The sequence below is a fragment of the Epinephelus lanceolatus genome, chromosome 2, assembly GCF_041903045.1.
Source record: "Epinephelus lanceolatus isolate andai-2023 chromosome 2, ASM4190304v1, whole genome shotgun sequence".
NCBI lineage: Eukaryota > Metazoa > Chordata > Actinopteri > Perciformes > Serranidae > Epinephelus > Epinephelus lanceolatus.
The window spans coordinates 50,550,677-50,574,421 of NC_135735.1; the positions used below are offsets into that span (position 1 = coordinate 50,550,677).

The window sequence follows — 23,745 nt, forward strand, 5'->3', positions numbered from 1 at the left end:
GAAACCATAGATTGAGTGCTCTCACTCTCACTCAAGCGGCTATTTGTCCCCGCCTATTTGCTTTTGTTTGTCCTCTTTGGCACGTCCCCCTCTCCCACAAGGCAGCAGCAATTATCTGAGAGGGAAAGGGGCCCCCAGGAATGCCACTTACAGTAGAGCCACATGTGTTTATAACAGGGACTAACTGATTTACACCCACTAATGTTAGAGGGAGTAAAGTGAGATTAGGGATATGTTAAACAATGGTTGTTTTTAAACTAGTGGGGGTGTTTTTGCTCCTGAAATTTGTCACATCATGTCTATTTCTGGTTGTATTAACAATATCTGTTCCGGAGCAGGACATGTTTATAAGTTTATATTGTTTCCGTTAAAGGGGGTTTTTTGGGGAGTTTTTCCTTATCCGCTGTGAGGGTCCTAAGGACAGAGGGATGTCGTATGCTGTAAAGCCCTGTGAGGCAAATTGTGATTTGTGATATTGGGCTTTATAAATAAAATTGACTGATTGATTGATTAAGACAAATATCTAAATGCTCAGATTCTGTCAATTGCTTTAAACATCTAACTCCTACTTTACTTTTTATACTTTATGAAATCATAGTCAAGTTGATTTAATTCATATAACCAAATATCACAAATTACAAATTTGCCTCAAGGGGCTTTGCAATCTGTACAGCACCCTCCGTTTTTTACAGCCTCGATTCAGATAAAGAACAAGCACGAAGTTGCAATAGCTGCGACTGCGTACACACATGCATTCCTGTGTTCATGTATTCACAAACACGCACACCTACACACACACACACACACACACACACACACACACACTCGCAAACACTTGTCACTAGCACAGTGATGCCTCCATGATCTTTCCACAAACCTTGTGAAACCCATTTGGAAGTTATGTGCCTTTTTGTTATATGCCACTCCCACTTCCCCCCTTTTGCCACTTGGCATGAAGGCAAAACACAAACACACATCTTTACCACACACATACACATGCATCTTCACCACACACACACACACACACACACACACACACACACACAATGGCGGGTAAAAATTGAGTTTGGCGTGTAAAACAAAAACACACACCCGCCAGTGGCCGATGGAAAATTTTGAATTGCATGTGGGTTTTTTATGTGCTTCGACCATTTCTGCCAGCTGTGTCCAGGGACGGTTTTTGCTATGGGCAATGTGGGCGACCGCCCAGGGCGCAATCTATGTGAGGGCCCTCCAAAAAAAAAACAAAAACAAAAAAAAACCTTGCCAGTTTTCTAGACTACTGCTCATTTCCACGTCAAGTTAGTGGAGTGGGTGCTGGGGCGCCCCTATTATCACGTTTCAACCAGCAGCAGAAAGGAGAGGCGAATCCTGGCAGTTGTGGGTTGAACGGGGGTCACAGACAGGAATACAGCGGAGGCTCATAGTGCTCTGCGGAGAAGATAACGGCTTACTGGCGACAGAGAAGTCCAACTCCAGGTCCAGTAATTTCCTCTTTCGTTGGTGTCATGACTGCCCGGTAGTACCTGGACAACCGAGCCGTGGCGGCACACAGGTATGTGGCGTGTCAGTGGAGAAATGAGCCATTCACATTTCTCTCTTTGTGGCAGCTAACGGCCCACAAACCTCACCGCACTTTAGGGACTGTTCTTTACTTGTCAGGGGAGGAGGGTGGCTGGTTGTTTTTTATTTTATTTTTTTTATTTTATTTTGATCCCCCCTATGTTAATCGCTTATTGATGCTGTTTTTGAAGTATGAATAAGTCAATAAGTAATTTATTCCATTGAAATATCATTGATGTATTATAGAAAAGTGATTTATCTTTTTATAAATGACAAAAGGCACATCTGCCTCATTTTTGCCATGGTATTGTGATACTACTCAGAGGGATGGTTCGCCCAGGGCGTAAAGCTAGCCAGGACCGCCTCTGGGTGTCAGACTATTTTGATCCTCACGGCGTATTGTACATGTGCCGGGAACGCATGACGTCAGCTACCGGAACTTGTTTACCGGGCATTCTATGGTAACTTCTAAGCAACATGTGGCAACACATTTCTGCCGTGAGGCCACCGCCAGAGAAGAGGAAAAATGAAGATGAACATGTTGGACTTGGACAAGAAGAACAGACAGTTAAATGGAGTACAAATGTTGCATGGCATTTTATTGAAAAACTAGACGAGGCTGGCCAGCCACGGTCATGGCTGACCCGCACACCAACACGATGAGCTACAGCCTTTGCCGCAAGCACACCAAAGAAACACAGAGGACAGGGTTGGATTTTCCTAAAGTTGGATTTTCATACTAAAAACGTAAGGTAATTATTTTTCGTCAAATAAGGCACAATTTTTTTATTTGGCTGGTGAAAAATATGTTGCCCCGAATAGTTACTGTACAAGATGCCTTCTTTTCATCCTGTCTCTATGTTAGTCATTATTCATAACATATGATATCCTTCTAATAATGCTTACAATCAGTTATTTCTCTATGGGCTCTTTGTGAAACCAAAGAACGGAAATATAAACACTTCAGAAGCATTAAAGTGCTGTTGCATAAACTTGTGTCAGTCATCAGAATTTGATTTCCCCTGACGATGCAGGATGACAAACACCAAAACTGTCCAATCAAAGAGTTACCTGTCAGTCGGTAGAACTTCATGTTTATTCCTCTTTGCTTGTTTGCAAGATGTCAGTGTGAACAGGAATCAAATCAGAACTAAAATGCAACAATGGATCATTTTTTTCCCCCTCTGGTGCAACTAAAAGATCCCAACCATAGGTGTGAAAGCACCCTTATACTGAGAAACAGTAATACAGCATTTTTTTCTGCCACACATCTTTTTTTCATTAATTTCATGCCATTTTGCAACACAGTAATCTATTAAAGACTTAATCTATTTATATGATATTTCAATATTGATCCAGCCTACAGGGATGTGCTAATCATGCCAACACCAAGCTCATGCATGCGGTTAAGTTATAACGTTACAACACGGTTCAACATGCTCATTGAGTTATTTTCAGTACGAATACACACACTAAAGACTAAGACTAAATCTTAAGATTTAAATAGCACATTATTGCACGATTATAATGAGCACCGCTTACATTGTGCTTTCAAAAAATACTACTGCATTGTTCAAAAATTATCAATTGTGTCTCAAATTATTCTAGGGGGGGACAGCTTTACTGAAAGTCATGTCCCCCCTGTCCCCCCCGGATTTCCGCCCCTGGCAACAACAGCCAGTCAGTGTGCTGCTTCTTTCTCTGCCTCTGCTCTGTGTGTCTGAGACAGTATGATCAGTTTATCAAACACATATTGAACAGACAGAACACAAACTTACAGAAATGTGACATCTTTCACTCTGCCCCAAGTAACTTTCTGCCTCCTCTTAATCCACACCTGGGTGGTTTTACACAGCCACAGAACTAGTTATGCTGAAATGCTGAAAGTGAACTCATGCTGTCCCCCAAAGAGGAGTAAATTTCTAACAAAAAAGGTCAATTGTATGATAAAATGCTAACAGTCGGTGCAAATCAAAAGCTAACTTGTTTTGTTAAGGCAGATAAAGTATGTTTGCAAGGTGAAATGTTTGCATTTAGAATTAGTTCAATAGCACAATTCAATTATTATTTTGTCACAAAATATATTCTAAAACCAACCATATTTATTCTGTTTTGGATGTTAAATTTTCAAAATTCATAAATGTGTTTCAGATAGCAGATAATAGAATACTCATTTAAAAAATGGACCTGTGTTTGTATAGATTTGATGACTCAAAGCACTTACACTATGAATTGCATTCACCCATTCATGCACTGGTTTTTAACACACTCACACACCGATATATATACTGTATGTATGTATGCATATATATATATATATATATATATATATAAAAACAGTATCTTAGCTGTTCCTAGGACTGCACACTTCTGAACTGAGGCTTCAGATGTTGTTCCTGGAATCTGCCGGAGCCATTCTCCCAGTGTGGGGGTCACTGCCCAGAGTGCTCCTACTACCACAGAGACCACGTCAGCTTTGACCTTCTGTTCCAGCTGTTCTTTCAACCCTTAATACTTCTTCACCTTTTTGTGTTCCTTCTTTCTGATGTTGCTGTCAGCTGGTATTGCCACATCGACCACCACCTCTTCTGGTGTTTGTCAACCACCACTATGTCCAGTTGGTCAGCCAGCAGCTGTTTGTCAGTCTGGAAGCTAAAGTCCCACAGGATCTTAGCCTTGTTGTTCTCAACCACCTTTGGTGGTGTGTCCCATTAGGATTGCGTACTGGGTACAGATGTTCCTGTACACTATCCCAGCCACTTGGTTGTGCCTCTCCATGTACGCTGATCCTGCTTGCATCTTACACCCTGCCACTATGTGCTGGACTGTCATAGGGGCATCTTTGCACAGCCTGCACCTTGGGTCTGATCTGCTGTGGTAGACCCTGGCCTCTATGGCCCTTGTGCTTAGGGTATGTTCTTGTGCTGGGATGATTAGTGCGTCTGTGCTGTCTGTCAGTCCAACATTCTCCACCCACTGGTAGGTCTTCTTGATATCAGCCATTCCTCTATCTGACAGTGGTATGCACCATGAAGGGGCTTGTCCCTCCATTTTGTTTGCTCCAATACCCCTTTACCCTCACCAGGTTTCTGTTGTCTGAGGCATTCACTTAGCAGCTCATCCTTTGGGGCCATCTTCTTGATGTACTCTTGGATTTTGGATGTTTCATCCTGGATAGTGGCTCTGATGCTCACTAGTCCTCACCCCCCCCCCCCCCCCCCCCCCCCTTCTGCTTAGTTTATAACCTCAGGGTGCGGACTTGGACCCTCACACACAGCCCAGAGGAAGTGAAGGGTAAGGGAAACGCTTAGTATGCTATTTACAGAGATAGCACTGGCGATCTGAACCGGTAAGTGGCGAAAAAAGCACTTTTAATGTGCAAACTTTTACGGGACGCATTTGCCTCCATATCTACCGTTTTAGCTCGTTTTGCGGCTGCCGGCTGCATCCGCCCCCCTCAATACTGAACCAATTTTAAAACGAGTTGTACCTATGAATCATACGCACACATACACATGGGGAAATAGGGCCCAGGTTGAAAAATACCTAAGTTATCCTTTAACCACAGACCTTATTTCAGGCACCTAACTGAAAACCCATTCAAAAATCCCATTATCTTCAATACAAGGGAACCAGGAGCGCTAAAATTCTAAATCATTTCAGGGTTTAAGGACTTGTTCCTGCAGTAGGTCTAACTACAGAAATACCAGGCAATGCAGTGTCCCAAGCCTTTAGATATTTTTACATTTTTTTAGATTTTAGATTTATTTTGATTAAGTTTTATAGCATTAACTGCTGTTTGGAGGATTTTTATTGTATTTGTTAAAAACATTAAATGACTTGAGTTGACAGTAGGCCTACACATATAGAATAGAATAGAATAGAAAAAACTTTATTCATCCCCGAAGGAAAATTCAGCTGTCCAGCAGCTCATAAAAGACCAAAAAAAAACAACAACCACACTTCCCTTCATCAGCAACAATATAGTGGTATTAAAATAGACATAAAATTAAAAATTTAATTTTTATTAATTAAAATAAGTGCATAAATAGAAATTAAATTAGAATAAAATTGCCCATTCCATAGTCCAGTTGTGGCTAATGCGATGTGTGTATGAGTGTGTGTGTGTGACTGGATTCAGGTGGTGTTAAAGTCTTATTGCTGTGGGGACAAAGGATCTCCTGAAATGCTCCATTCTGTAACGCAGTGAGATGAGCTGACTGCTGCAGCTGCTCCTCTGTCACTCCAGGAGGCTGTGGAGAGGGTGTCTGCTATTGTCCATTATAGCTTTCAGTTTGTTCAATGTGCCCGTCTCCACCGCAGTTCATAATGGGTCCAGTCTCCTGCTGAGCACTGAGACAGCTTTTTTAACCAGCTTGTTCAGTCGCTTGGTGTTTTTGTCCATCAAGTTGCCTCCTCAGCTCACTGCAGCGTAGAGGAGTGCACTGCTGGCCACCACCGTGTGATAGAACATGGTCAACATATCCACACACACATCAAAAGACCTCAGTGTCCGCAGCAAGAACAGGTGGCTCTGCCCCCTCCTGTAGAGGGCGTCAGTGTTAGAGGACCAGTCCAGCTTATCATCCAAGAGGACCCCCAGATATTTGTAGGTGTGCAACACCTCAATGCCCTCCCACTGTATATGTATATGTATGTGGTTTGTAGTTTATGGATTTGCATGACAATAATAATAGCACAGACAGATCTCTCTCAAATATGTCTCTGGAGATCTGACGGTGCAGTGGGTTAACTGTTGTGCATTACCTGCTGTTTATTTCAGTAAGTAATCTTCAGTGAGTAATCTGAATTCAACAAGTGAGACTGAGAAAGAGGCTGTACTGAGGACACTCTGCCCTTTATCGTTTCATCTGCAGAAACAGCATTTATTATGTGGAGAAAAGTGTATTAGGACTCACAGTGTAACAGGCCAGAGATACTGCTGTCCTGTCTGCCGCTGAAGGTCATCCTGACTGAGAGGAGGGCTGAAGAGCGATGGGATTATCCTGGCGCTCCGCCCTGCGCACTAACCCAAATCTAATCCGACTCTCTCCTTATGTGCTCAGCGCTTTTCAACAGCTACCATACACATCATTTCATTTCACTGCTGTTGTGCCAACCAGGAAACACCTGTGTGTCTTTTACACATATCCAGCTCCAAACTGCTTTGATAAGTTGATTTTGATCAACTGCTCATCCTTCTTTCCAGGACGAAGAAAGTGATTCAGTGTTTTATCATTAAACTAAGTTTTAATAGTGCTAACAATAACTGCAAACTGTTTGTTAATTGCAAACAATTGATTATCAACAAGGATGTCACCAAAATTAAAAAGAAAAATTATCACTTAAATTCAGGGGAAAAAACTGAAATTGCAGTGTGTTGTCTGGTCTGATTGATTGTTAGAATTGAAAAATATTATATCTGAACTTGAAAAACAACCCCCCTTTGGGTTGTTAGGGTTTACAAAGTTTTATTCAGTTTTATTTCCACCAAAAAGAAAAGGATCAAAACAGAACAAAACAAGAAAGTCTTTTAAAGAAACTGCTCAGTGTAGCTCAAATATACAATATGTTGGGATATGCTGAATCAGATTTTAAAATCTTATAAAGGCTTTGTTGTGTTATTATGAGTACTTTACTTTTGATCCTTTAAGTACATTTTGTTTCTAATACTGCTTTACCTGAGCTAAATGTTTCATTCAATAGACTTTTAATTGTGGATGGATTATTTTTTAATGTAGGCTCGAATAGGAGTATTCTAAGACTGTGGTATCGCTACTTTTACATGAGTAAATAATTAGAAATCTTTTTCCACCTCTGGTGTCAGACTTCTTACTCTGAACAAACAATAAAAATGAGAAATATTTCTGAAAAGCACACAGGCAGACCTAAACACAAACAGGCTGTGGGAAACGACAACAAACACTCCAGCACAGCAAACTTGCATGAAATAAGAAATGTTGTCAAATTTATTATTAGTTCCTAATGCTTTCAAGGAATCTATTCCAAAACTTCTATATCTAATGGAATGAAGTGAATGGTAGTGGCAGACATTGTATGATAACAGTACATTAAAAGTGCAAATCATTTGAATGCTAAAACATTAGATGCGGTCTTTATTCTCTGCCTGGTGCCTTTGCAGCCTTCCATAAGAGCACCCAAAAAAATCCATGGGCCTGTTGCTGTGAGCATGTTTCCTAATGTGCACTGTCTCTGTTAGTTCCATCACAGACAGCCCTGCCCAGTTCGTCCCACTTCATCATTTCTGGGTCATAATGCAGCAGTTGTGATAACTTGTTAGGATTATTGATGTGGCCTTTCTGTGAGTGACACACAGTAACTCAGACTTGGAGCAGGTGTGCGGGGTTCTGTAGGTAGGTAGGGGGCTGCAAGGTGTCAGGCATCAGCATCTAGACATCACACAGAGGGAATTGTTTAATTTAGTAAATCTGGATTAAACATGAGTATTGTCCAGTCTCATTGTACTGTGGAGTTTGTAAAGTGCAGGGGGAGGGGAAGTGAGGGACAGATGGGACTGACACATGGTCCCTGTCAACCACCTCCTCCTCCTCCTCCTCCTCCTCCTTCTCACTACCTCCTCCCCTCACAGACTCTTTGCCTAATCTGACTGGGTAGGATGGGGGAGGGCACTGGGCATTCGCCACCACCTCTCCCTCTTTTCTGGCAGCATCCAGCACAGCCGCAGAGCCAAAGCACACTGGATATGGGCAAATAAAATAACTTGTTCCACTATGAGGCTGGACTGAGAGCAGTCGGACCTGGTGCTCAAGCTGAGGCTCTTGGCTGCAGGGAGCCCAGCCGGACTAGATTCACTGCTAATCCAGCAGAAGGAGCATGTAGGGACAACCTGCTGGACTTTCTACTTTTTTTTTTACCATTGTCAGGCCTGTTGGAAGTTGTGTTCTGGCCTCTTTGAGGATGTGAGGATGCCATCTTTGCATGCATGCTGAGAAAACCTGTTTGTGCTGGAAGTTCATGGCCAAATGTAGAGCTGTTGTGGCTGATGAAAAGCAGTTTGGAGGAACTATGTCAGCCACTCAAGGGATGAACCACAGTGGTGTCTACAACTACTTCCTCAACATGGTGGCCTATCAGGTGAGAGCTGATGAGCAGCAGCACAGTAGGCAGCCACTACACCTGGAGTTTGTCTTTTCTTAGCAGATTATTAAAAATTCACTCTGGAGTTGATTTTACAAATAGGAATGCTGGCAGAGGGAACTGGATAACTTCAAATGCTAAATAAATATTGTGAGATTTTTTCTTATCAAGATATTTATTAAGTGGTGGAAGAAGTATTTTGATCTTTTATTTAATTAAAAGTAGCAATACCACAATGTAAAGTATACATTATGCTTCCAAAACAAAAGCAAATAAGTATTATCAGATAAAAATAACTAAAGTATCAAAAATGAAAGTACTTATGTAGAATGACCCTTTCAATCTTATATCACTACACATTATATTATTGGATTATTATCACTAATTCTTTAACATGTAAGCAGCATTTTAATGTTGTGTGGAGGTGGAGTAATTTTTAACAATTTAAAATACTGCAACAATGTGTCCTCTTTGTAAAATGACAGATTAAGATAGATGATAGATTTTGTATGTAAAATCTGAATCTACAAAAAATGTAGTAGAGTAAAAGGTACAATATTTCCTTCTTAAATGTAGGGGAGCAGAGGTATAATGAAGTATAAAATGGGCTTACTCAAGATGTAGCTCAAGATAAGTACATATACTTCATTATGATGTTCTACCATTAACACTGCAAAGGTAATTTTCTGTTATGGTGATTCCTATCTTTTAATTTACAGAGGTTGGTCAAAAAATCAGGAACACTTGCACAAATAACTGAACAATAAATAGTGTCTTTATAAAGTTTATGATATTCTTTTTTGTTCATGTTGTGTCATTGAGATGTTGCTTCAAGTTTTGGGGGTCTTGGGTGTGGTTTCATTTTACTGAATTGCATATCTTTAGCTGTTAATGTTATTTTGTCCACCTCGATAGCATGCTCCTCTATGGCGTTTTGGATTTTTTCCTTTTTTTGATATTTCTCTATCAAGTCTGTATTTTGGTCTCACTGACTTCAGAGAGAATACAGCAGCATCATTCACATATTTCATCAAATGTGAGGAAACATTGCATTTGTTGGGGACCATTTTAGTATTTTTGGCAGCAGGATGATGTATGTTGGATTGAGTCAAAATAAACTACAGTGTGTGTGTGTGTTCATGGTTCGGGCATTGATACATGCACAATACTTGTTGGCCATGCAAGTGGTTGTGTCCAGGCAGTAGCGGATCCTGATATGGGTCAAATGGGCGTTTGCCCAGGTTGGCACTTTGTCGCGATGTGTAGGGGGCGGCAGGAGCTATGGCCTATTCAAGTGCTGGAATTTGTTATTTACGTGACAACACCTGAATGCAACACAGGCTCCGCTCCATAGACTGTGTGTTCAGTGCTGTGCTGTGCTGCTGTGCGAGCAGCGTGATACATACTGTCCATAACAATTACTATGTCCAGGGCCATCGCAACCGGACAGGCAAACTAGGCAATTGCCTAGGGCCCCGAGATGGAAGGGGGCCCCCAGAGACAGCTGACATTGGTCCATATCAATGACAATATGATGGAACCCCTACAGACACTGCAACAACGACAACACGTTGGAATCCCCCCTAATGGGGTCCCCTACTAGCTGCTGCTTGCGAGTCGCTAAGTAGGGTGACCAGACGTCTCGCATTGTGTGCGACTGCACAGTATTTCTGTCTCTTTTCACGCATCACGTAAATTGAGACCATGTCCCACATGATTGGTTGCCACCCGCGCTAGCATTGTTGGAGTACCATAGTACTACGGTACCTCAGGTACCACTACTGTGGGATAAGTTCGCCCAGGCAGGAACCACCACTGTGTCCAGGCTTAAGTACCTAAACAAATATTGGAAGTAATCATGGCATTCGGTTCATTCACATTAATGTTGTTGTAAGCTATTATTACCGTCTGTCCTGCATCTCTCTCTGTCTCTGTCTCTCTTTCTGTCTTATTATGTCATACGGATTACTGTTGTTGGGGACATAAATGTAGGCGTCACACGGAGGCACCAATTATGTAGGGAACATAAGTTAGGGCGTCACATGGAGGCACCAATTATGTAGGGATCAACATTTCTAGGCATCACATAGAGGCACCAGTTATGTTGGGAACATCAATATTAGGCCTCACCAAGGGGACACCATTAATGTTGTAAATTGGCTATCGGAAATAATTAATAATTATTAATAATAATTGCTAATTATGTTAAATAATGTGACTTAATTAACATTCCCGGAAAGGGAAAATGATAGCCAGTTAAAGATATCAGTCTCATAAAATACGCTAAACTATTAATTTGGAATTTTGATTAATAATTAGATAATAAGCATAACCAAACTTAAAAGTAAAGCCTGAAGGATTTCGGAGTTCTTGGCGCAGCAGAAGTTGACTATTCACTCACCCTTGTGCAACATTAAACAGACAGCAGGTATGTTTCCAAAGAATTATATTTATTCATAGCCTAAAATAGCAAATCAAAACCAAACACACAAATTCTAACAAACAAACTATATACAACCTTGGTGTGTGTGTGTACATATATATATATATATATATATATATATATATATATATATATATATATATATATATATGAGAGATAGAGAGAGAGATAGAGAGAGAGAGAGAGAGATCAAAGGGCCGTTTGGCCTACAAAACAAAATGGCTGATAACAGAGAACTACAAGATGGCCGAATCAAAGTTGGCTTCAGATAGGGGGAGGTCTTGTCTTACCATGTGGTCAGGACAAAGACAAAAGGACAGTTGCCTCTTTGGGTGTAGCTCTGTTGAAAGCCTATTTGTTAATAAGTCTATGTGAATGTGATATGTGCTGCAAACGGTCTGGATTAGTGCAGAGATTGTTTCGTTGTGTGCAAGAATCGGTCTGTGAACAACATTAGCAAACTAAACACAGCTTTGGCGAAGCCAACTAACCAATGAAACCAGTTAAATCACATACAAGTTAAACAATCTTGCTTAGCCTGGCTCACGTGTTTCCATTACGGCACTGCTATCAACCAAACAAAACTCAATTTCTGGCAGTGTTTTAAACATGCACTCAGAACAAAAAAGGGTTTGTAAATAAAACCACAAGAGTTTCTCGAGACACAGCAAAAAAGTATTAAATGTACCGTCTTTCTCCGTCTGATATTAATCAATAGCCTCCACCTTAGCCTGCACAGGATGAACTTCACCCTGGCCTACAACCATGCCAACATAGTTGTTGCTGTTGCTTTAGCAAACTCATACTTTGCTAAATTCACAGTTAAATTTGACCTTACAGTATTACCTTCTACCTGAGAGGCAGAGTTAGCAGAATGATAGGGCTTCAATAAATTTACATGACACGACTGAATTTTCTTCCTTCTGTCTGGTGTGTACACTTAATAGGCCCTATCTGACATATGGCTCTTAACTGTGTAAGGCCCACTAATCTTTGCCTGAAAGGATGAACCTACCAGAAGCAACAAAGCTAAAACCTGATTTACTAGTTCAAACATGCAAGATTCAGTTTTCGATCAAAAAGCTCCTTCATTTTTACTTGTGTACAGCTAAGCTTCTTGTGAGCAGTGGCAACCTACATTACCTACATTAGAAAATTGCTCATTTTAAAATAAAGCCAGCAACATACCATGAAATATGTATTTAGTCATTAGGGCTGAGAACGTGTTACTGATTTACCATACTTCTTTTATACCATTAAAAAAAAAAAAGAATTCCAAAAGTTGTTTCTTATACTACTACTTCATATAAATATTACTGAGGTCTGCTGCTAAATTCAGCATCATGTTTTTAGTTTAGTTTTTAATAAATCAGAAGCCAAAAAACATGAAAACTGTGTCGTTCACACAGACAAGCGGGGGATTAGCTGGGAAACATCACATTTATTCACTTTACATGGAGTTACAGTTAATACTGAATTATGTTACATGTTTGGCAAACATTTAACATAATTCAGTTAATACTGAATTATGTTAAATGTTTGCCAAATGTGTTAGTATCTCTTGATAAGTCATCAGAAATCATTAGAAGGAGCAGATGTTTACCTTAAGCTAGCTCAAGCCATGTTAAAGTTAACAATATTCTAACGGAGCAAAGGAAGCTAATTGCTAGCGTGCTCAGTTGAAAAGGAAAAACAAAAACAATGCTTTGAGATGGCTGTCAGAGATGGCAGAGTTATGATCACATAATCCTGTTTGAGCTATACCAGGTGGTGTGTTCCACGTTATATTTCCCAGTTGCTCATGGAAAGAAGAATAGAGTACTGTAAACAAACTGTTACCATTGGAAATCGCTGGTTTCGGTTCAACACTGGAAGTTGCACACATAATTCACACAAGGTATCATGGGGGTAGGAATAAAGTGGATACCCTGTATACCTGAGTACATCCTCCACTACAACACTGCCTATCACCCTTAGCTGTACTTTGTTTTTGTGTATGTGTATGTTTGTGCCACTGTTACACCGTGTTTTGTAAATGCTTTAGATTAACATTTCAATGGTTTTATCACAAAAGTAAAACAAGATTTAGATAATACATACCTCAAACTAGGGATGCACGATATTGGAGTTTTTTGCCGATATCTGATACATCAATATGCCAATATATAGCAACTCATTTGACTAATGACCAACACCGATATCGGTATATCAACTATTTTCCCTAACTAATTTTAGTGTCTCTTCTTGTAGTCGCTTCTGTAGTGTAACTAACATCATACTATGCATGCATACTCTCATCATTGTGGCCCACCAGCAGATGGACACATGACATACAGTACTTTTCAGTGTATGTAATATTCATTCATTGTGCAAAATAAGAAAAAGCATGTTGGCCGATTCAGATATTTCATTTCAAAGCCAATATCAGCAGATGCCGATGATGTGCCGATATTATCGTGCATCCCTATCTCAAACATTTGTCTGTTCCTGCTTGTGGTCCCATTTCTATCAAACTCAGTTAGATCACTTAATGATAGGACTGTCCCCTAAAAATCAGAGATTTTAATCATCAGAGGAGACCCCTTAGTCAACTGAGATTCCTTAAAAAAAATTTGTCAGTCAGTGTGCAGTGTACTTCTGAGGACATTTTGGTCCCAGATTTAGCTGCAGAGTAAGCGCTCTTCACTTTCACTCTTCTCTTCATACAAGCAGCTGTGTACACAGAGTCAGCTGTCCAGATGAAGAGTGGCTTTGTCCAGTCAGGCTCCAGGATGACATTATTCTCTGCCTTCTGCTTAGAAGCGGGGACTTTACAGCTCACAGCAACTTATTCTGGCTTTTGTTTGATAGGCTATCTAGTGTCGGAAAAAATATTGTTGCACACTTCTAATTTGTAGTTTGCATAGTTAGCTTGGCTACTACATTATGTGACAACTTATGGCCACTGTTGCAAAAGTGTTATGTATCAGGTGTGAATGCAAGAGGCAATCTCCAGAGCTGAAAAATAGCCAATGTGAAAGTGTCAAAAATTGCAGATCATCTAATGGCCACTTGAGGCTGGCTCCAGAATCCAGTCATACCCCATAGACCCACATGTTCAAATGCAACTTCACAGCAACTTTAAAGCAGAAACATGTTTGGAGCCTGGTACAAAAAATGCTTTTGGTCTTCCAACATTCATAACAACTGTACAGGGGTTGAATTTGTATACAATTCACCTGTTTACATGTATTAAAGCTATGCATAATTAAGGGTTGGCCGCTTTGAGTAACAGGTTATCTGCTAGGTGTATGAATCAGATCCACCCCTTGCTCCTCCACAGCTCCACCCTCTCGTCCAAATATGGTCACCTTTGGTGCAGCTTAATTGCTGAACTCAAGGCTTTAAACACAAGTTCACAAACCAATGGGTGACCTCAACTTAGCCTGCAGCACTGCTTTTTGAAAGGTAAAACTTGAGTCTATCCACTGTGCTGTAATTTTGGCCAGTATCGGACCAATACCAGTCCTGAGTATTGGATTGGACCATCCCTAATATATATATGCCTACTGAAAAATGAACTAACTGCTGTATATGAAGAAAGGTGAATTGGATCAGTATATGTAATTCATGCTGGATTAGCTTTCAGGTTAGCTGCTCATATACTTAAGTAAAGATGTGGGAGATCTAATAATCATAAAAACATAAACTTGGAGCGAGTCCTGTGGGTGTGGGAAATATATACTGTATTACTGCATCATTCCTGATTTCACATGACTGTATCACCAGGAGCTAAAACATAAATAATACTGTGCTCTTGATTCTTCTTTAACTTAACTTTCCTTTTAACTGCAATATTAGTCCTGCATAATTAGGCTTAAACTAGGCCAGAAGACAGTGTGCAGTGGTTGGAGCACTCATAGAACATCTGTCTGTCTGTCACAAAGCTCAATAAAGGTTATGCATTTAAAGAAACAGCAGATTTTGATTTTATTCCCATTCACTTTAAAAACTGATGTAGCACAGCGCCAATATTCTGAGTTTACAGGATGAAAATATTAATTAACTAAAAGGAAATGGTACTGTTGAATACCTATATCTCTGAGTGTGCATTCAGCCACGGGGTCTATAAATGAGATAATATAGATTATTATATAAATTGTTATTATTATTATAAATAATAAAATAAATAAATTATAATTATGATTTGATTCAGGACTTATGGATTAAGCTGAAAGTTGAATAATCAGTGATATTGGTTTTAGGTTGGAAACACACAAACTAAGCACTGATTGGTCCATGTGGCACATCCAGCAAAATCTGCATGGTGAAAGTCCTGCATAGTGTGGGAGGTTGGCAGCAGTCTCTCAGTTAAGAAAGTAGCCACACATTGTTGGGTGATTTGTGGCTGTGACAAGACCTCCAATCATTATAGAAACTTTTAAATAACTTTGCTTGTCATTTTTGCATCAAACACTGTAGTTGGAATGCAGATAATAAATGCTAAAGCTATAACTGTGTAGCAATATTATTAACAAAGTTTCAAAGTCCTTTACAGTAAAAAGAACACACAAGTGCAGTGAAGGAAGGTGGAAGCAAAACCAAACAACAAACACATAAAAACAAGGAGCAAAAGATCTAAAATGGCAGAAGAAGAACAGGAAAACCAGAGGAGACATATTTGATAGGTAAATATAAAGATATTTAAAGATGGAGGGCAGGTCAAAGAGTCACCAACAGAAATCATTTTTGTGACGCTAAAGGATCTCATGCATCGCAGCATCATGAGCAGACAAAGATAACGTTCCTGTGAACTGTTTGATAATTCAAGAGATCAATGGATGCAAACAAAATTTGGACAAACTGTCCCTTTAATTGTATAATACAAGATGAAAGCTCTATTTTTATTCAGTATTCCCTTCGATATGAAAAGTTTGGGTAATCCTCTCTGCATTATCCATCAGATTATGACCCGCATGTGATGAGTTATAATATATCTAGACTGACTACAGCAGCATTCAGTGCATGCATTCATAAACACAGTTCAGCAAGGAGACGATGCACATTTGTCCAAGAAGGACTTAACTTCACAGATATTGACTATCAATAAGCATGAAAAGCTGAAACCGTTTTCCCATCCCATAATCTTGTGGCCCCAATGTTGCAGACAGATCTCCAGACTGTAATCTGCAGAGTTCACTGAAGCATCAGACAGATGTGCGTGCAGGTTTTGCCTCCTTAGAATTAGTTCAGGAACAGCTGTGATGGGCTTAAGGCCAGTTGTCCACAGCCCTGATTTATCAGAATCAGAACCAGCCAGATGCTGTCAGACTCATTAGAAAATCTGCCACCCATACCCTGCTGCCAAACATTGTCAGTGTAAGATGTCTGATGTAGGGTGACCTCAAAAGGTATTTAGACAGCTTGAGTTTGAATTCCTGAACTTAGTGAATCTACAACTTATCCACAATCATGCATCTCATACTATGCTGTATTGTGATGGATACTGCAGTCTGAAACCTAAAATGTACTTACTCAACTACTTACTATATACTCAAAAAAATTGGAAGACACCAGTTCAGAGTGATGAAGCTTTGAACTTCATACTTAAGCAAAATTTCAGAATCCAGTTTTACAAAGAACAAAAACTTTGAATGTTGTGGATTCTGGGTCATTCCATGTCAAATATGATAGTTTTTGTTTATGTTTTAGGCTATTTGACATAAAAAATAAAGCATGTGATACATTTTTGCTGAATTTTGAGAACTGAATAGTGTTTTGCCCTTGGCAGTTTTTCATTTTTACCCCCTAAAAAACGTCTTAGATAGATAGGGGGCCTGCTACACCTGTAGCAGCCCCCCTCTAACCCATATCTATGATGCTGATAACTACTGAAACTTGACGAAACTGAAAGTGAAACCTAATGAAACTGAAGAAGTTCAGAAGGCTGTTATCAGCCCATTAAATGGCCATTGTCCGATATCATCATGAGCAGGTTGTTTAAGTTTTACAGTTAGTTTGGTTAGGTTTCCCTTTCAGTTTCGTTAGGTTTCACTTTCAGTTTCGTCAGGTTTAGGCACCAAAACTATGTAATTAGGTTTAAAAAGAGATCATGGTTTGGCTTAAAATAAGTATGTTCATTATGCAACATGACATGGAGAATTTAAATATGTCAGTTAACCCTTTAAACTCTCCAACAGAAATGGTCCACCAGTGCCTACATTGGTATTTTTGCTTACTGTGATGTCATCTCTTGTAGCATCTTTATGTGCTTCATATCTCTAAACTCTGTACAACCTGAGCTAAAAGGTTTTGAAATTGTGTCATTTAAAAAATACAAAAATCAAACAGAAAAATCAGATTAAAAAAAATACTGTCCAGCGACCTGTCCAGTCGCCAGACTATCGCAGGGCTGACACATAGAGACAGACAACCATTCACGCTCACATTCACATCTACGAACAATTTAGAGTTATCAGTTAACCTAATCCCCAATCTGCATGTCTTTGGACAGTGGGAGGAAGCCGGAGTGCCCCGGAGAGAACCCAGACTGACACGAGGAGAACATGCAAACTCTGCACAGAAGGGCACTATTTCTTAACTCAGTTTGAGTTATTTTAACTATGTACATTATTTAGTTTTCAAAATATGGTCATTTTTATGAGCAGAGTGAAAGGGCATGATAGATTCATCATTCATGACGTACTCCTCTTGCGCCATCTTGTGTTCTCACTTGGTTTTGCACAACACCTAATGTAGTGATGTCATTACATGCATACAGCCTAATGACACGGAAGACAGAAATCTTAGCTTTTTGCTGCAAAAAGAATGAATGTTCTGGCTATTATGGTTTTTATTTTAGATCAATATATCTAGAATTATGCAAACAATGTTCTTCCCTAGCCATTACGGGGGAATTCTGGGGGAATTCCAGCCAAATACCACATTTGCACAGTATGTAAGGTAAGGTAAGGTAAGGTCATGACGTGATGACACGGAAGACAGAAACCTCATCTTTCTGCTGCAAGAAGAATGAATGCTCTAGCTTCTTATTTTAGATCTATTGAAACAAGATCATACAAACAATGATCTCCTGTGACTGTCGAAGGGATGTCTGTTTTTTAGGGTTAAAATTTAAACGTTGTTCACTTTTGGTTTCACATGGGACACAAACAACACTCTCCTGTCCTATGATTGTTTGACCCATTCATATACTGCAACCTTTTAGGACTTTGTCACTCTGACCTTACTACAACCCCTAGAGGTCGCCTCCTAACAAATAGGCTGATAACAGCCTTCTGAACCTACTAGTAGGTGTAGCAGACTTCTTCTAGTATCAGATGGTTGAAATGCATGAAAACACACAAGGATTCTCTATTACATTTTACTTTAAAGTAGGTTTCTAGAATACATTTTCCACAGAAACCTACTTAATGCAGAGAGTACAGTCAAAACGGAATGTGTAAATGTATGTTTTTTCAGACTTCACTTTGTCATTGATAAGTGGATACTTGTCTCTGCAGATCCACATTTATATCTTACTATTGTTTTGAATTCAGTTAATTTTTTTTGTTCATTGTTCACTTGCATTCCTATTAGTTGTAACCTGGGCAATGACTTTTCTTCCTGGGGTCCATTCAATTACCAAAATTTGTAACACTACTATATGGGAGTTTAATAGACATATTAAAAGTTACCAATCATCAAAACAGGCATAGAGAATATTTACATGCGTTTGAAAACCTGGACCTGCACTCTCTACCCTTCTTCTTTATTTGAGGATGTTTTACCTGTTTTCAGAGTGTGTGTTTGAGATGTTGAGCTGCCTCCATGCTCTCTTCCTCAGATATGCTGTTGCTGTGGACCAGCTCCCTGCTCGCTCTGCTGTGCCTTTTGTCCTCCAGTCAAATCGTCCACTAGCACGCGGGTCATGTACACCCTCTTCCACATCATGAGCTGCGCCGTCTCTTGCCTCATGCTGTCCCGCACCGTCTCCGAGCTTGTCAGAGAAAATGTGCGTACTGGGATCCTATCCTCCATGACACAAATCAAAGACATCAGCTGAAATATACAAGATACTGTATCATACTGATCATACTGTACAAAAGTCCTGACAGAAAGAACTCACTGTAAAAACACATTTGGAGTAAGCAGGGAGAAGAAAATGCTCATGGGGTTCAGCTCCTTCAACACCCCAGGGTGCTTCGGACTGGCTGCAGGTAAACAGATATACCAGACAGCAGGATAGCGAGGACGACACACTGTCAATGTGACCTTTACAGGGACAAGAACATGATAGACACAGCGAGAATACATGTGTGACTTTACTTTAGGACCTGATATTGTTTTACACTGAGTGCAGACAACAGCTGTAAAACCTATTAGGTCAGTAGTAGGGCATGCTGGTGACCTGTACGTGAGATACAACCGCAATGTCCACGGTTAAATGTTAAAGTAATGCTTACACATAAATGCAATATAATATGCTATTGTTCTAGAATGAGCCATTCTGCATTATGAGTACTTTTACTTTTGGTACTTGAAGTACCAAAAATTTAAATTCTAGTACTTTTGTACTTTTACTCAAGTCAAATTTTGAATGCAGGAATCTTACTTGTATCTGAAAACTTCTACACTGTGGTTATGATACGTTCACTTAAGTAAAAGCTTTGAGTACTGTTTCTATCACTGCTTCGGACCTTTGGTTTATGTCATAGCCCTCTGCTCTGCTCTGTCTGAATCTATTCCTATCAGCCATCCAGTGGAGGCCAAAATGCCTAGATGTTATTGTTCAGCTGAACTTCAGTGAGCTTTACTGGCAACATGGAGTGCAAAAAATATATTGTTTCATGATATTTCATTATGTAAAAATGTGATCATGTGCATCACACATTTAAAAAATTGATCCAAATATCAACTAACCCAATAATATCTCCAAAAGTGTTTGCCTTTTTTGTTTTCATACTTTAAAAAATGGAGGGAACAATGAAATATCAGTGAAAAAAACAAAAGACTTTAACTGCTTTCTGAAACTGCTCTCCCACTGATTTTATTTAAAAGAAAAGAAACAACACAACTTCTCTTTGTCCTTTAAGTTAGCATTTGGAGGACAGTAGTTTAGCCAAGTTCGGTGCCATTTGTTCTTAATGTGAATAATGTAGTCTCATCTTGGAATTTAAGAGTTTAAATCATTTTTATTATCAGAAAATGTGACCAAAATACCTTGGCAGCAAAGGGGCTGCTCTGGCTACAACTAATTAGGATCCTAATAAATGAAATCTTCTGAAATCTTCACCCAGCCAGCCAGCCAGCCAGCCAGCCAGCCAGTCAGTCAGTCAGTCAGTCAGTCAGACACACGCACGCACGCACGCACGCACGCACGCACACACGCACACGCACACACACACACACACACACACACACACGGATGTGGTGGTAGGGCATAAAAAATATGTTTGTATGTGTGTGTGTGTGTGTGTGTGTTTCAGGTGCCTTTCTTTAACATGGTGTGTGACCAGGCGCATGGCGGAGGCCACTGTGAAATGCTGGTGGGCTACTCAGCGGTCTACAGAGTCTGCTTTGGCACTTCCTGTTTCTACCTGATGATGGCGATCTTCCTCATAGATGTGAAGTCCAGTCAGGACTTCAGAGCACTCATACACAACGGGTCAGTGCTGCAGAGTTGACCTCTCAAACATGGTTCTGCTCAACAAACCAGAGACACTGTGACTGTGATTTTTCATGTTTTTTTTTTAGTTTTTTTTTTTGGTAGAGAAATCTGCTTATTGATATTTTAATTAACAAACCAACACATTGAAAACATTGAACACGCTAATAATATAAAATATTACTAAAGCAGTACAGAATTTAAATTCACAGACACATAAAAAACAGTAGGACATGCACAGTAAATATACAGTAGCCTATGAATATTGACAAAGGTACAAAGCTGCTTTACATGGTGATTACTGACATTTTGGGCTGCGATTGATAATTGTTTTGATGATTGATTAATCTGCCAGTTATTTCCAAAATTAATTGATTAATTGTGTGGTCTATAAAATGTCAGAAGAAAGTAAAATTATTTACACAGTAATATCCAAGATAATATCTTGTTTTGTCCATCCAGAACCCAAAGATATTCAGTTTAATATGATATAAAACAGAGAGAAGTAGAAAAATCTCCATGTTTGAGAGGCTGAAAGCAGCATTTTCTGCCATTTTTCATGGAAATCTAGAAAAGTGCACTCTTTAGAATGAGATCTCTGCCAGGGCCATGGTCACTCTGGACAATTCTGTCTCTTCACAGCTCCACCCTCTTGCCCAAGTATAAAAAGAGCAAGATGGAGACAGCTGAAATGACGAACTTGAAGCTTCAAAACAGGAGTCCACAAACTAATGGGTGACCCCATTTTATATAGCCTACTTAGGCTACTTATTTAGAGTAGAAGCACAAATACAAAGGAGACATGACAAAACCAACAAAATTAGGAAGACAAAACACTTTGCGTCTAAATACGCTCCCACTGTGGTGTGACGTCAAGTGGTGGATGTAACAAAACAGGGTCACAGCTGGACACCAACAAAGCTGTGCCTGGTGGAATTGTCCCTCCTTGTTCCATTACAGTTAAGATGGCTGTGAAGATAACACAAAAATGGAGATACATTTATCTCGCACTGTGCCTAACTTTAGTGGATTATACATTATCAACATATCAGGTATGGAATTAATCTGCAGTTGCTCCAGTTCAAAATCAAACTAAACTTTTCTTTGGGTGTCAGTTTTTGAGCCACAACGAAGGCCAAACTGTGGTCTGTAACAGACAGTAAGGCTTGTTGTATTTAGCTGAGCTGATTTCTGGAAAACTTGCAGAGGAGTGAGGTTTCAGCAGTCATTGATGGAATGAGACAGTGAATTAAAGGTTTTTCAACAATTGTGCATCACTGCAACCATGAGAAGTTCTTGAGTATACCATCATACATGTGCACACAAATTATTAGGCTAATTGATCGTTTAGCTTGCAAGATCAGCTGCAGGTAGACAGATACACACACTCACATATGCACACATACACACTGACCAAACACATGATCCCCTCCAGGCGTACGCCTAGTGGCAATAACAATCACTTTTTGATTATAAAATTGGTTAGTTAATGATTACTTTTCTATCGATTGACAAATTGATTATTCAACTAATCACTCTCAACATCTCACATTAGGTATAAACTAGTTATTGGAGCAAAGCGTTATTTGGATTTTATTGCGTAGCTTCTCTAAATAACCATGGAGGGGTTGTCAGGTCTTATGGTTTTCCATTTTTTCCAGTTGAAGGTGTTGCATAACATCGTTGATCACCAAGGTTTAAGTGGGATGTCGTGCCTGTTTTAGAGTGTTTTCTCTAAAGTCTCAAGTGTAGGTAATTATCAGAATGATGTGGATTGTTATACATAATTCAGACAAACAATAAACAAGTTACTCTGTGATGGATTTCCAGATATTAATGAATGAATACAACACTGTTCTTTTTTACAAATCTGGGGCTTTTGAACTTGCGCATGAACACAGCATAACAGTCATGCCTGAAAAACAAAAAGACAAATTCAACATAAATTACAACAAGTTCTTTTTAAATCTTTTATTGATCCAGCTGACAAACAGGAGATCAGAAAAATAGACATGGACTGAAGACATGACCTCTTTCCAGCTCCTTCCAGAAACCTCAAATCTCCAAATGTACCTTGAAAAAATCCATAATAACCCTTTGGACACGTTCCCTCAATCTTCCTGACATAAGCTTGGGAAATTTCTCTGAATTCACAATTAAGTTCTAAAGATCCTGATGTCATTTTCCTGAATCAGAATATTTAAAATGAACCTAATCCACACTGTCTTGAATTAGACACATCTTCAAATACTTCACTACAGTCTGTAAAGGCTAAGTGCTTTCTCCCTGAGCTCACCTGACCTGGCCAGCTGAGTTATTTAAAGCTCTTAGTTGTCACACTTTCCATTGCAGTCAGTGACGTGGCTCAGATTAGGATTTAACAGACTAGATTGCTGCTCCTGTCTTCTATAAATCTACTCATAAGAGTCTTATTGGTGCCACAGTGAAAGGGTTTAGGGTCTTTGGCAAAGGTTACAGCTTGTAGTGGTCTGTATGGGGGGTCAGTGTGTGACCCAGTGCCAGGCCAAAACCTTGTAGGTGTGTATGTTTAAAGACCAGACAGAGTCACACGGGCAGGCAGGGACCTGATTAAAGGCTCAGTCTGTAATTGTATTCACATATATCACTGACAAGTTATCCCTGTACATGGAAAAAAAAAGTTACTGTATCTATTTCTCAGTTGATATTATTTTGAACTATAGGTTATATAATTAATTATGTTTTGTTTATTTCAATGCTTTCAGACAATACTGTTGTAAGATATCCAGTAGTGGCTTGTGGTGAAATTGGGTGGGAGGGCTAACGCATCACTAGCCAGTCTGGATCTGAAAGTCCCACAGGATCTATCTTGGTTATTCTCAAACACCTCAGGAGGTGTCTTCCATTCTGACCTTGGGACTTCCAGCCTGTACTCGTCGCAGATGTTCCAGTACACTATGCCAGCCACTTGGTTATGGGGTTCCTGCCTGCTGCT

General features: G+C 39.7%; 1 protein-coding gene across 3 annotated transcripts in view; it reads left to right on the plus strand.

The window, feature by feature from the left end:
- Positions 1–23,745, plus strand: part of serinc4 (serine incorporator 4) — a 100,296-nt gene that overhangs the window by 22,157 nt on the left and 54,394 nt on the right. For 2 of the 3 annotated variants that reach the window (XR_013488191.1, XM_078162411.1), the window contains exons 1-3: positions 8,263–8,679; positions 18,951–19,118; positions 20,593–20,771. Coding sequence is in view for 2 of the 3 variants with exons in the window: in XM_078162411.1 (XP_078018537.1) it covers positions 8,524–8,679; positions 18,951–19,118; positions 20,593–20,771 (503 nt within the window). In the remaining variant the exon portion in view is untranslated. Of the gene's footprint in view, positions 1–8,262; positions 8,680–18,950; positions 19,119–20,592; positions 20,772–23,745 lie in introns of those variants that run through there. The other variant, XM_078162412.1, reaches the window with a different exon arrangement.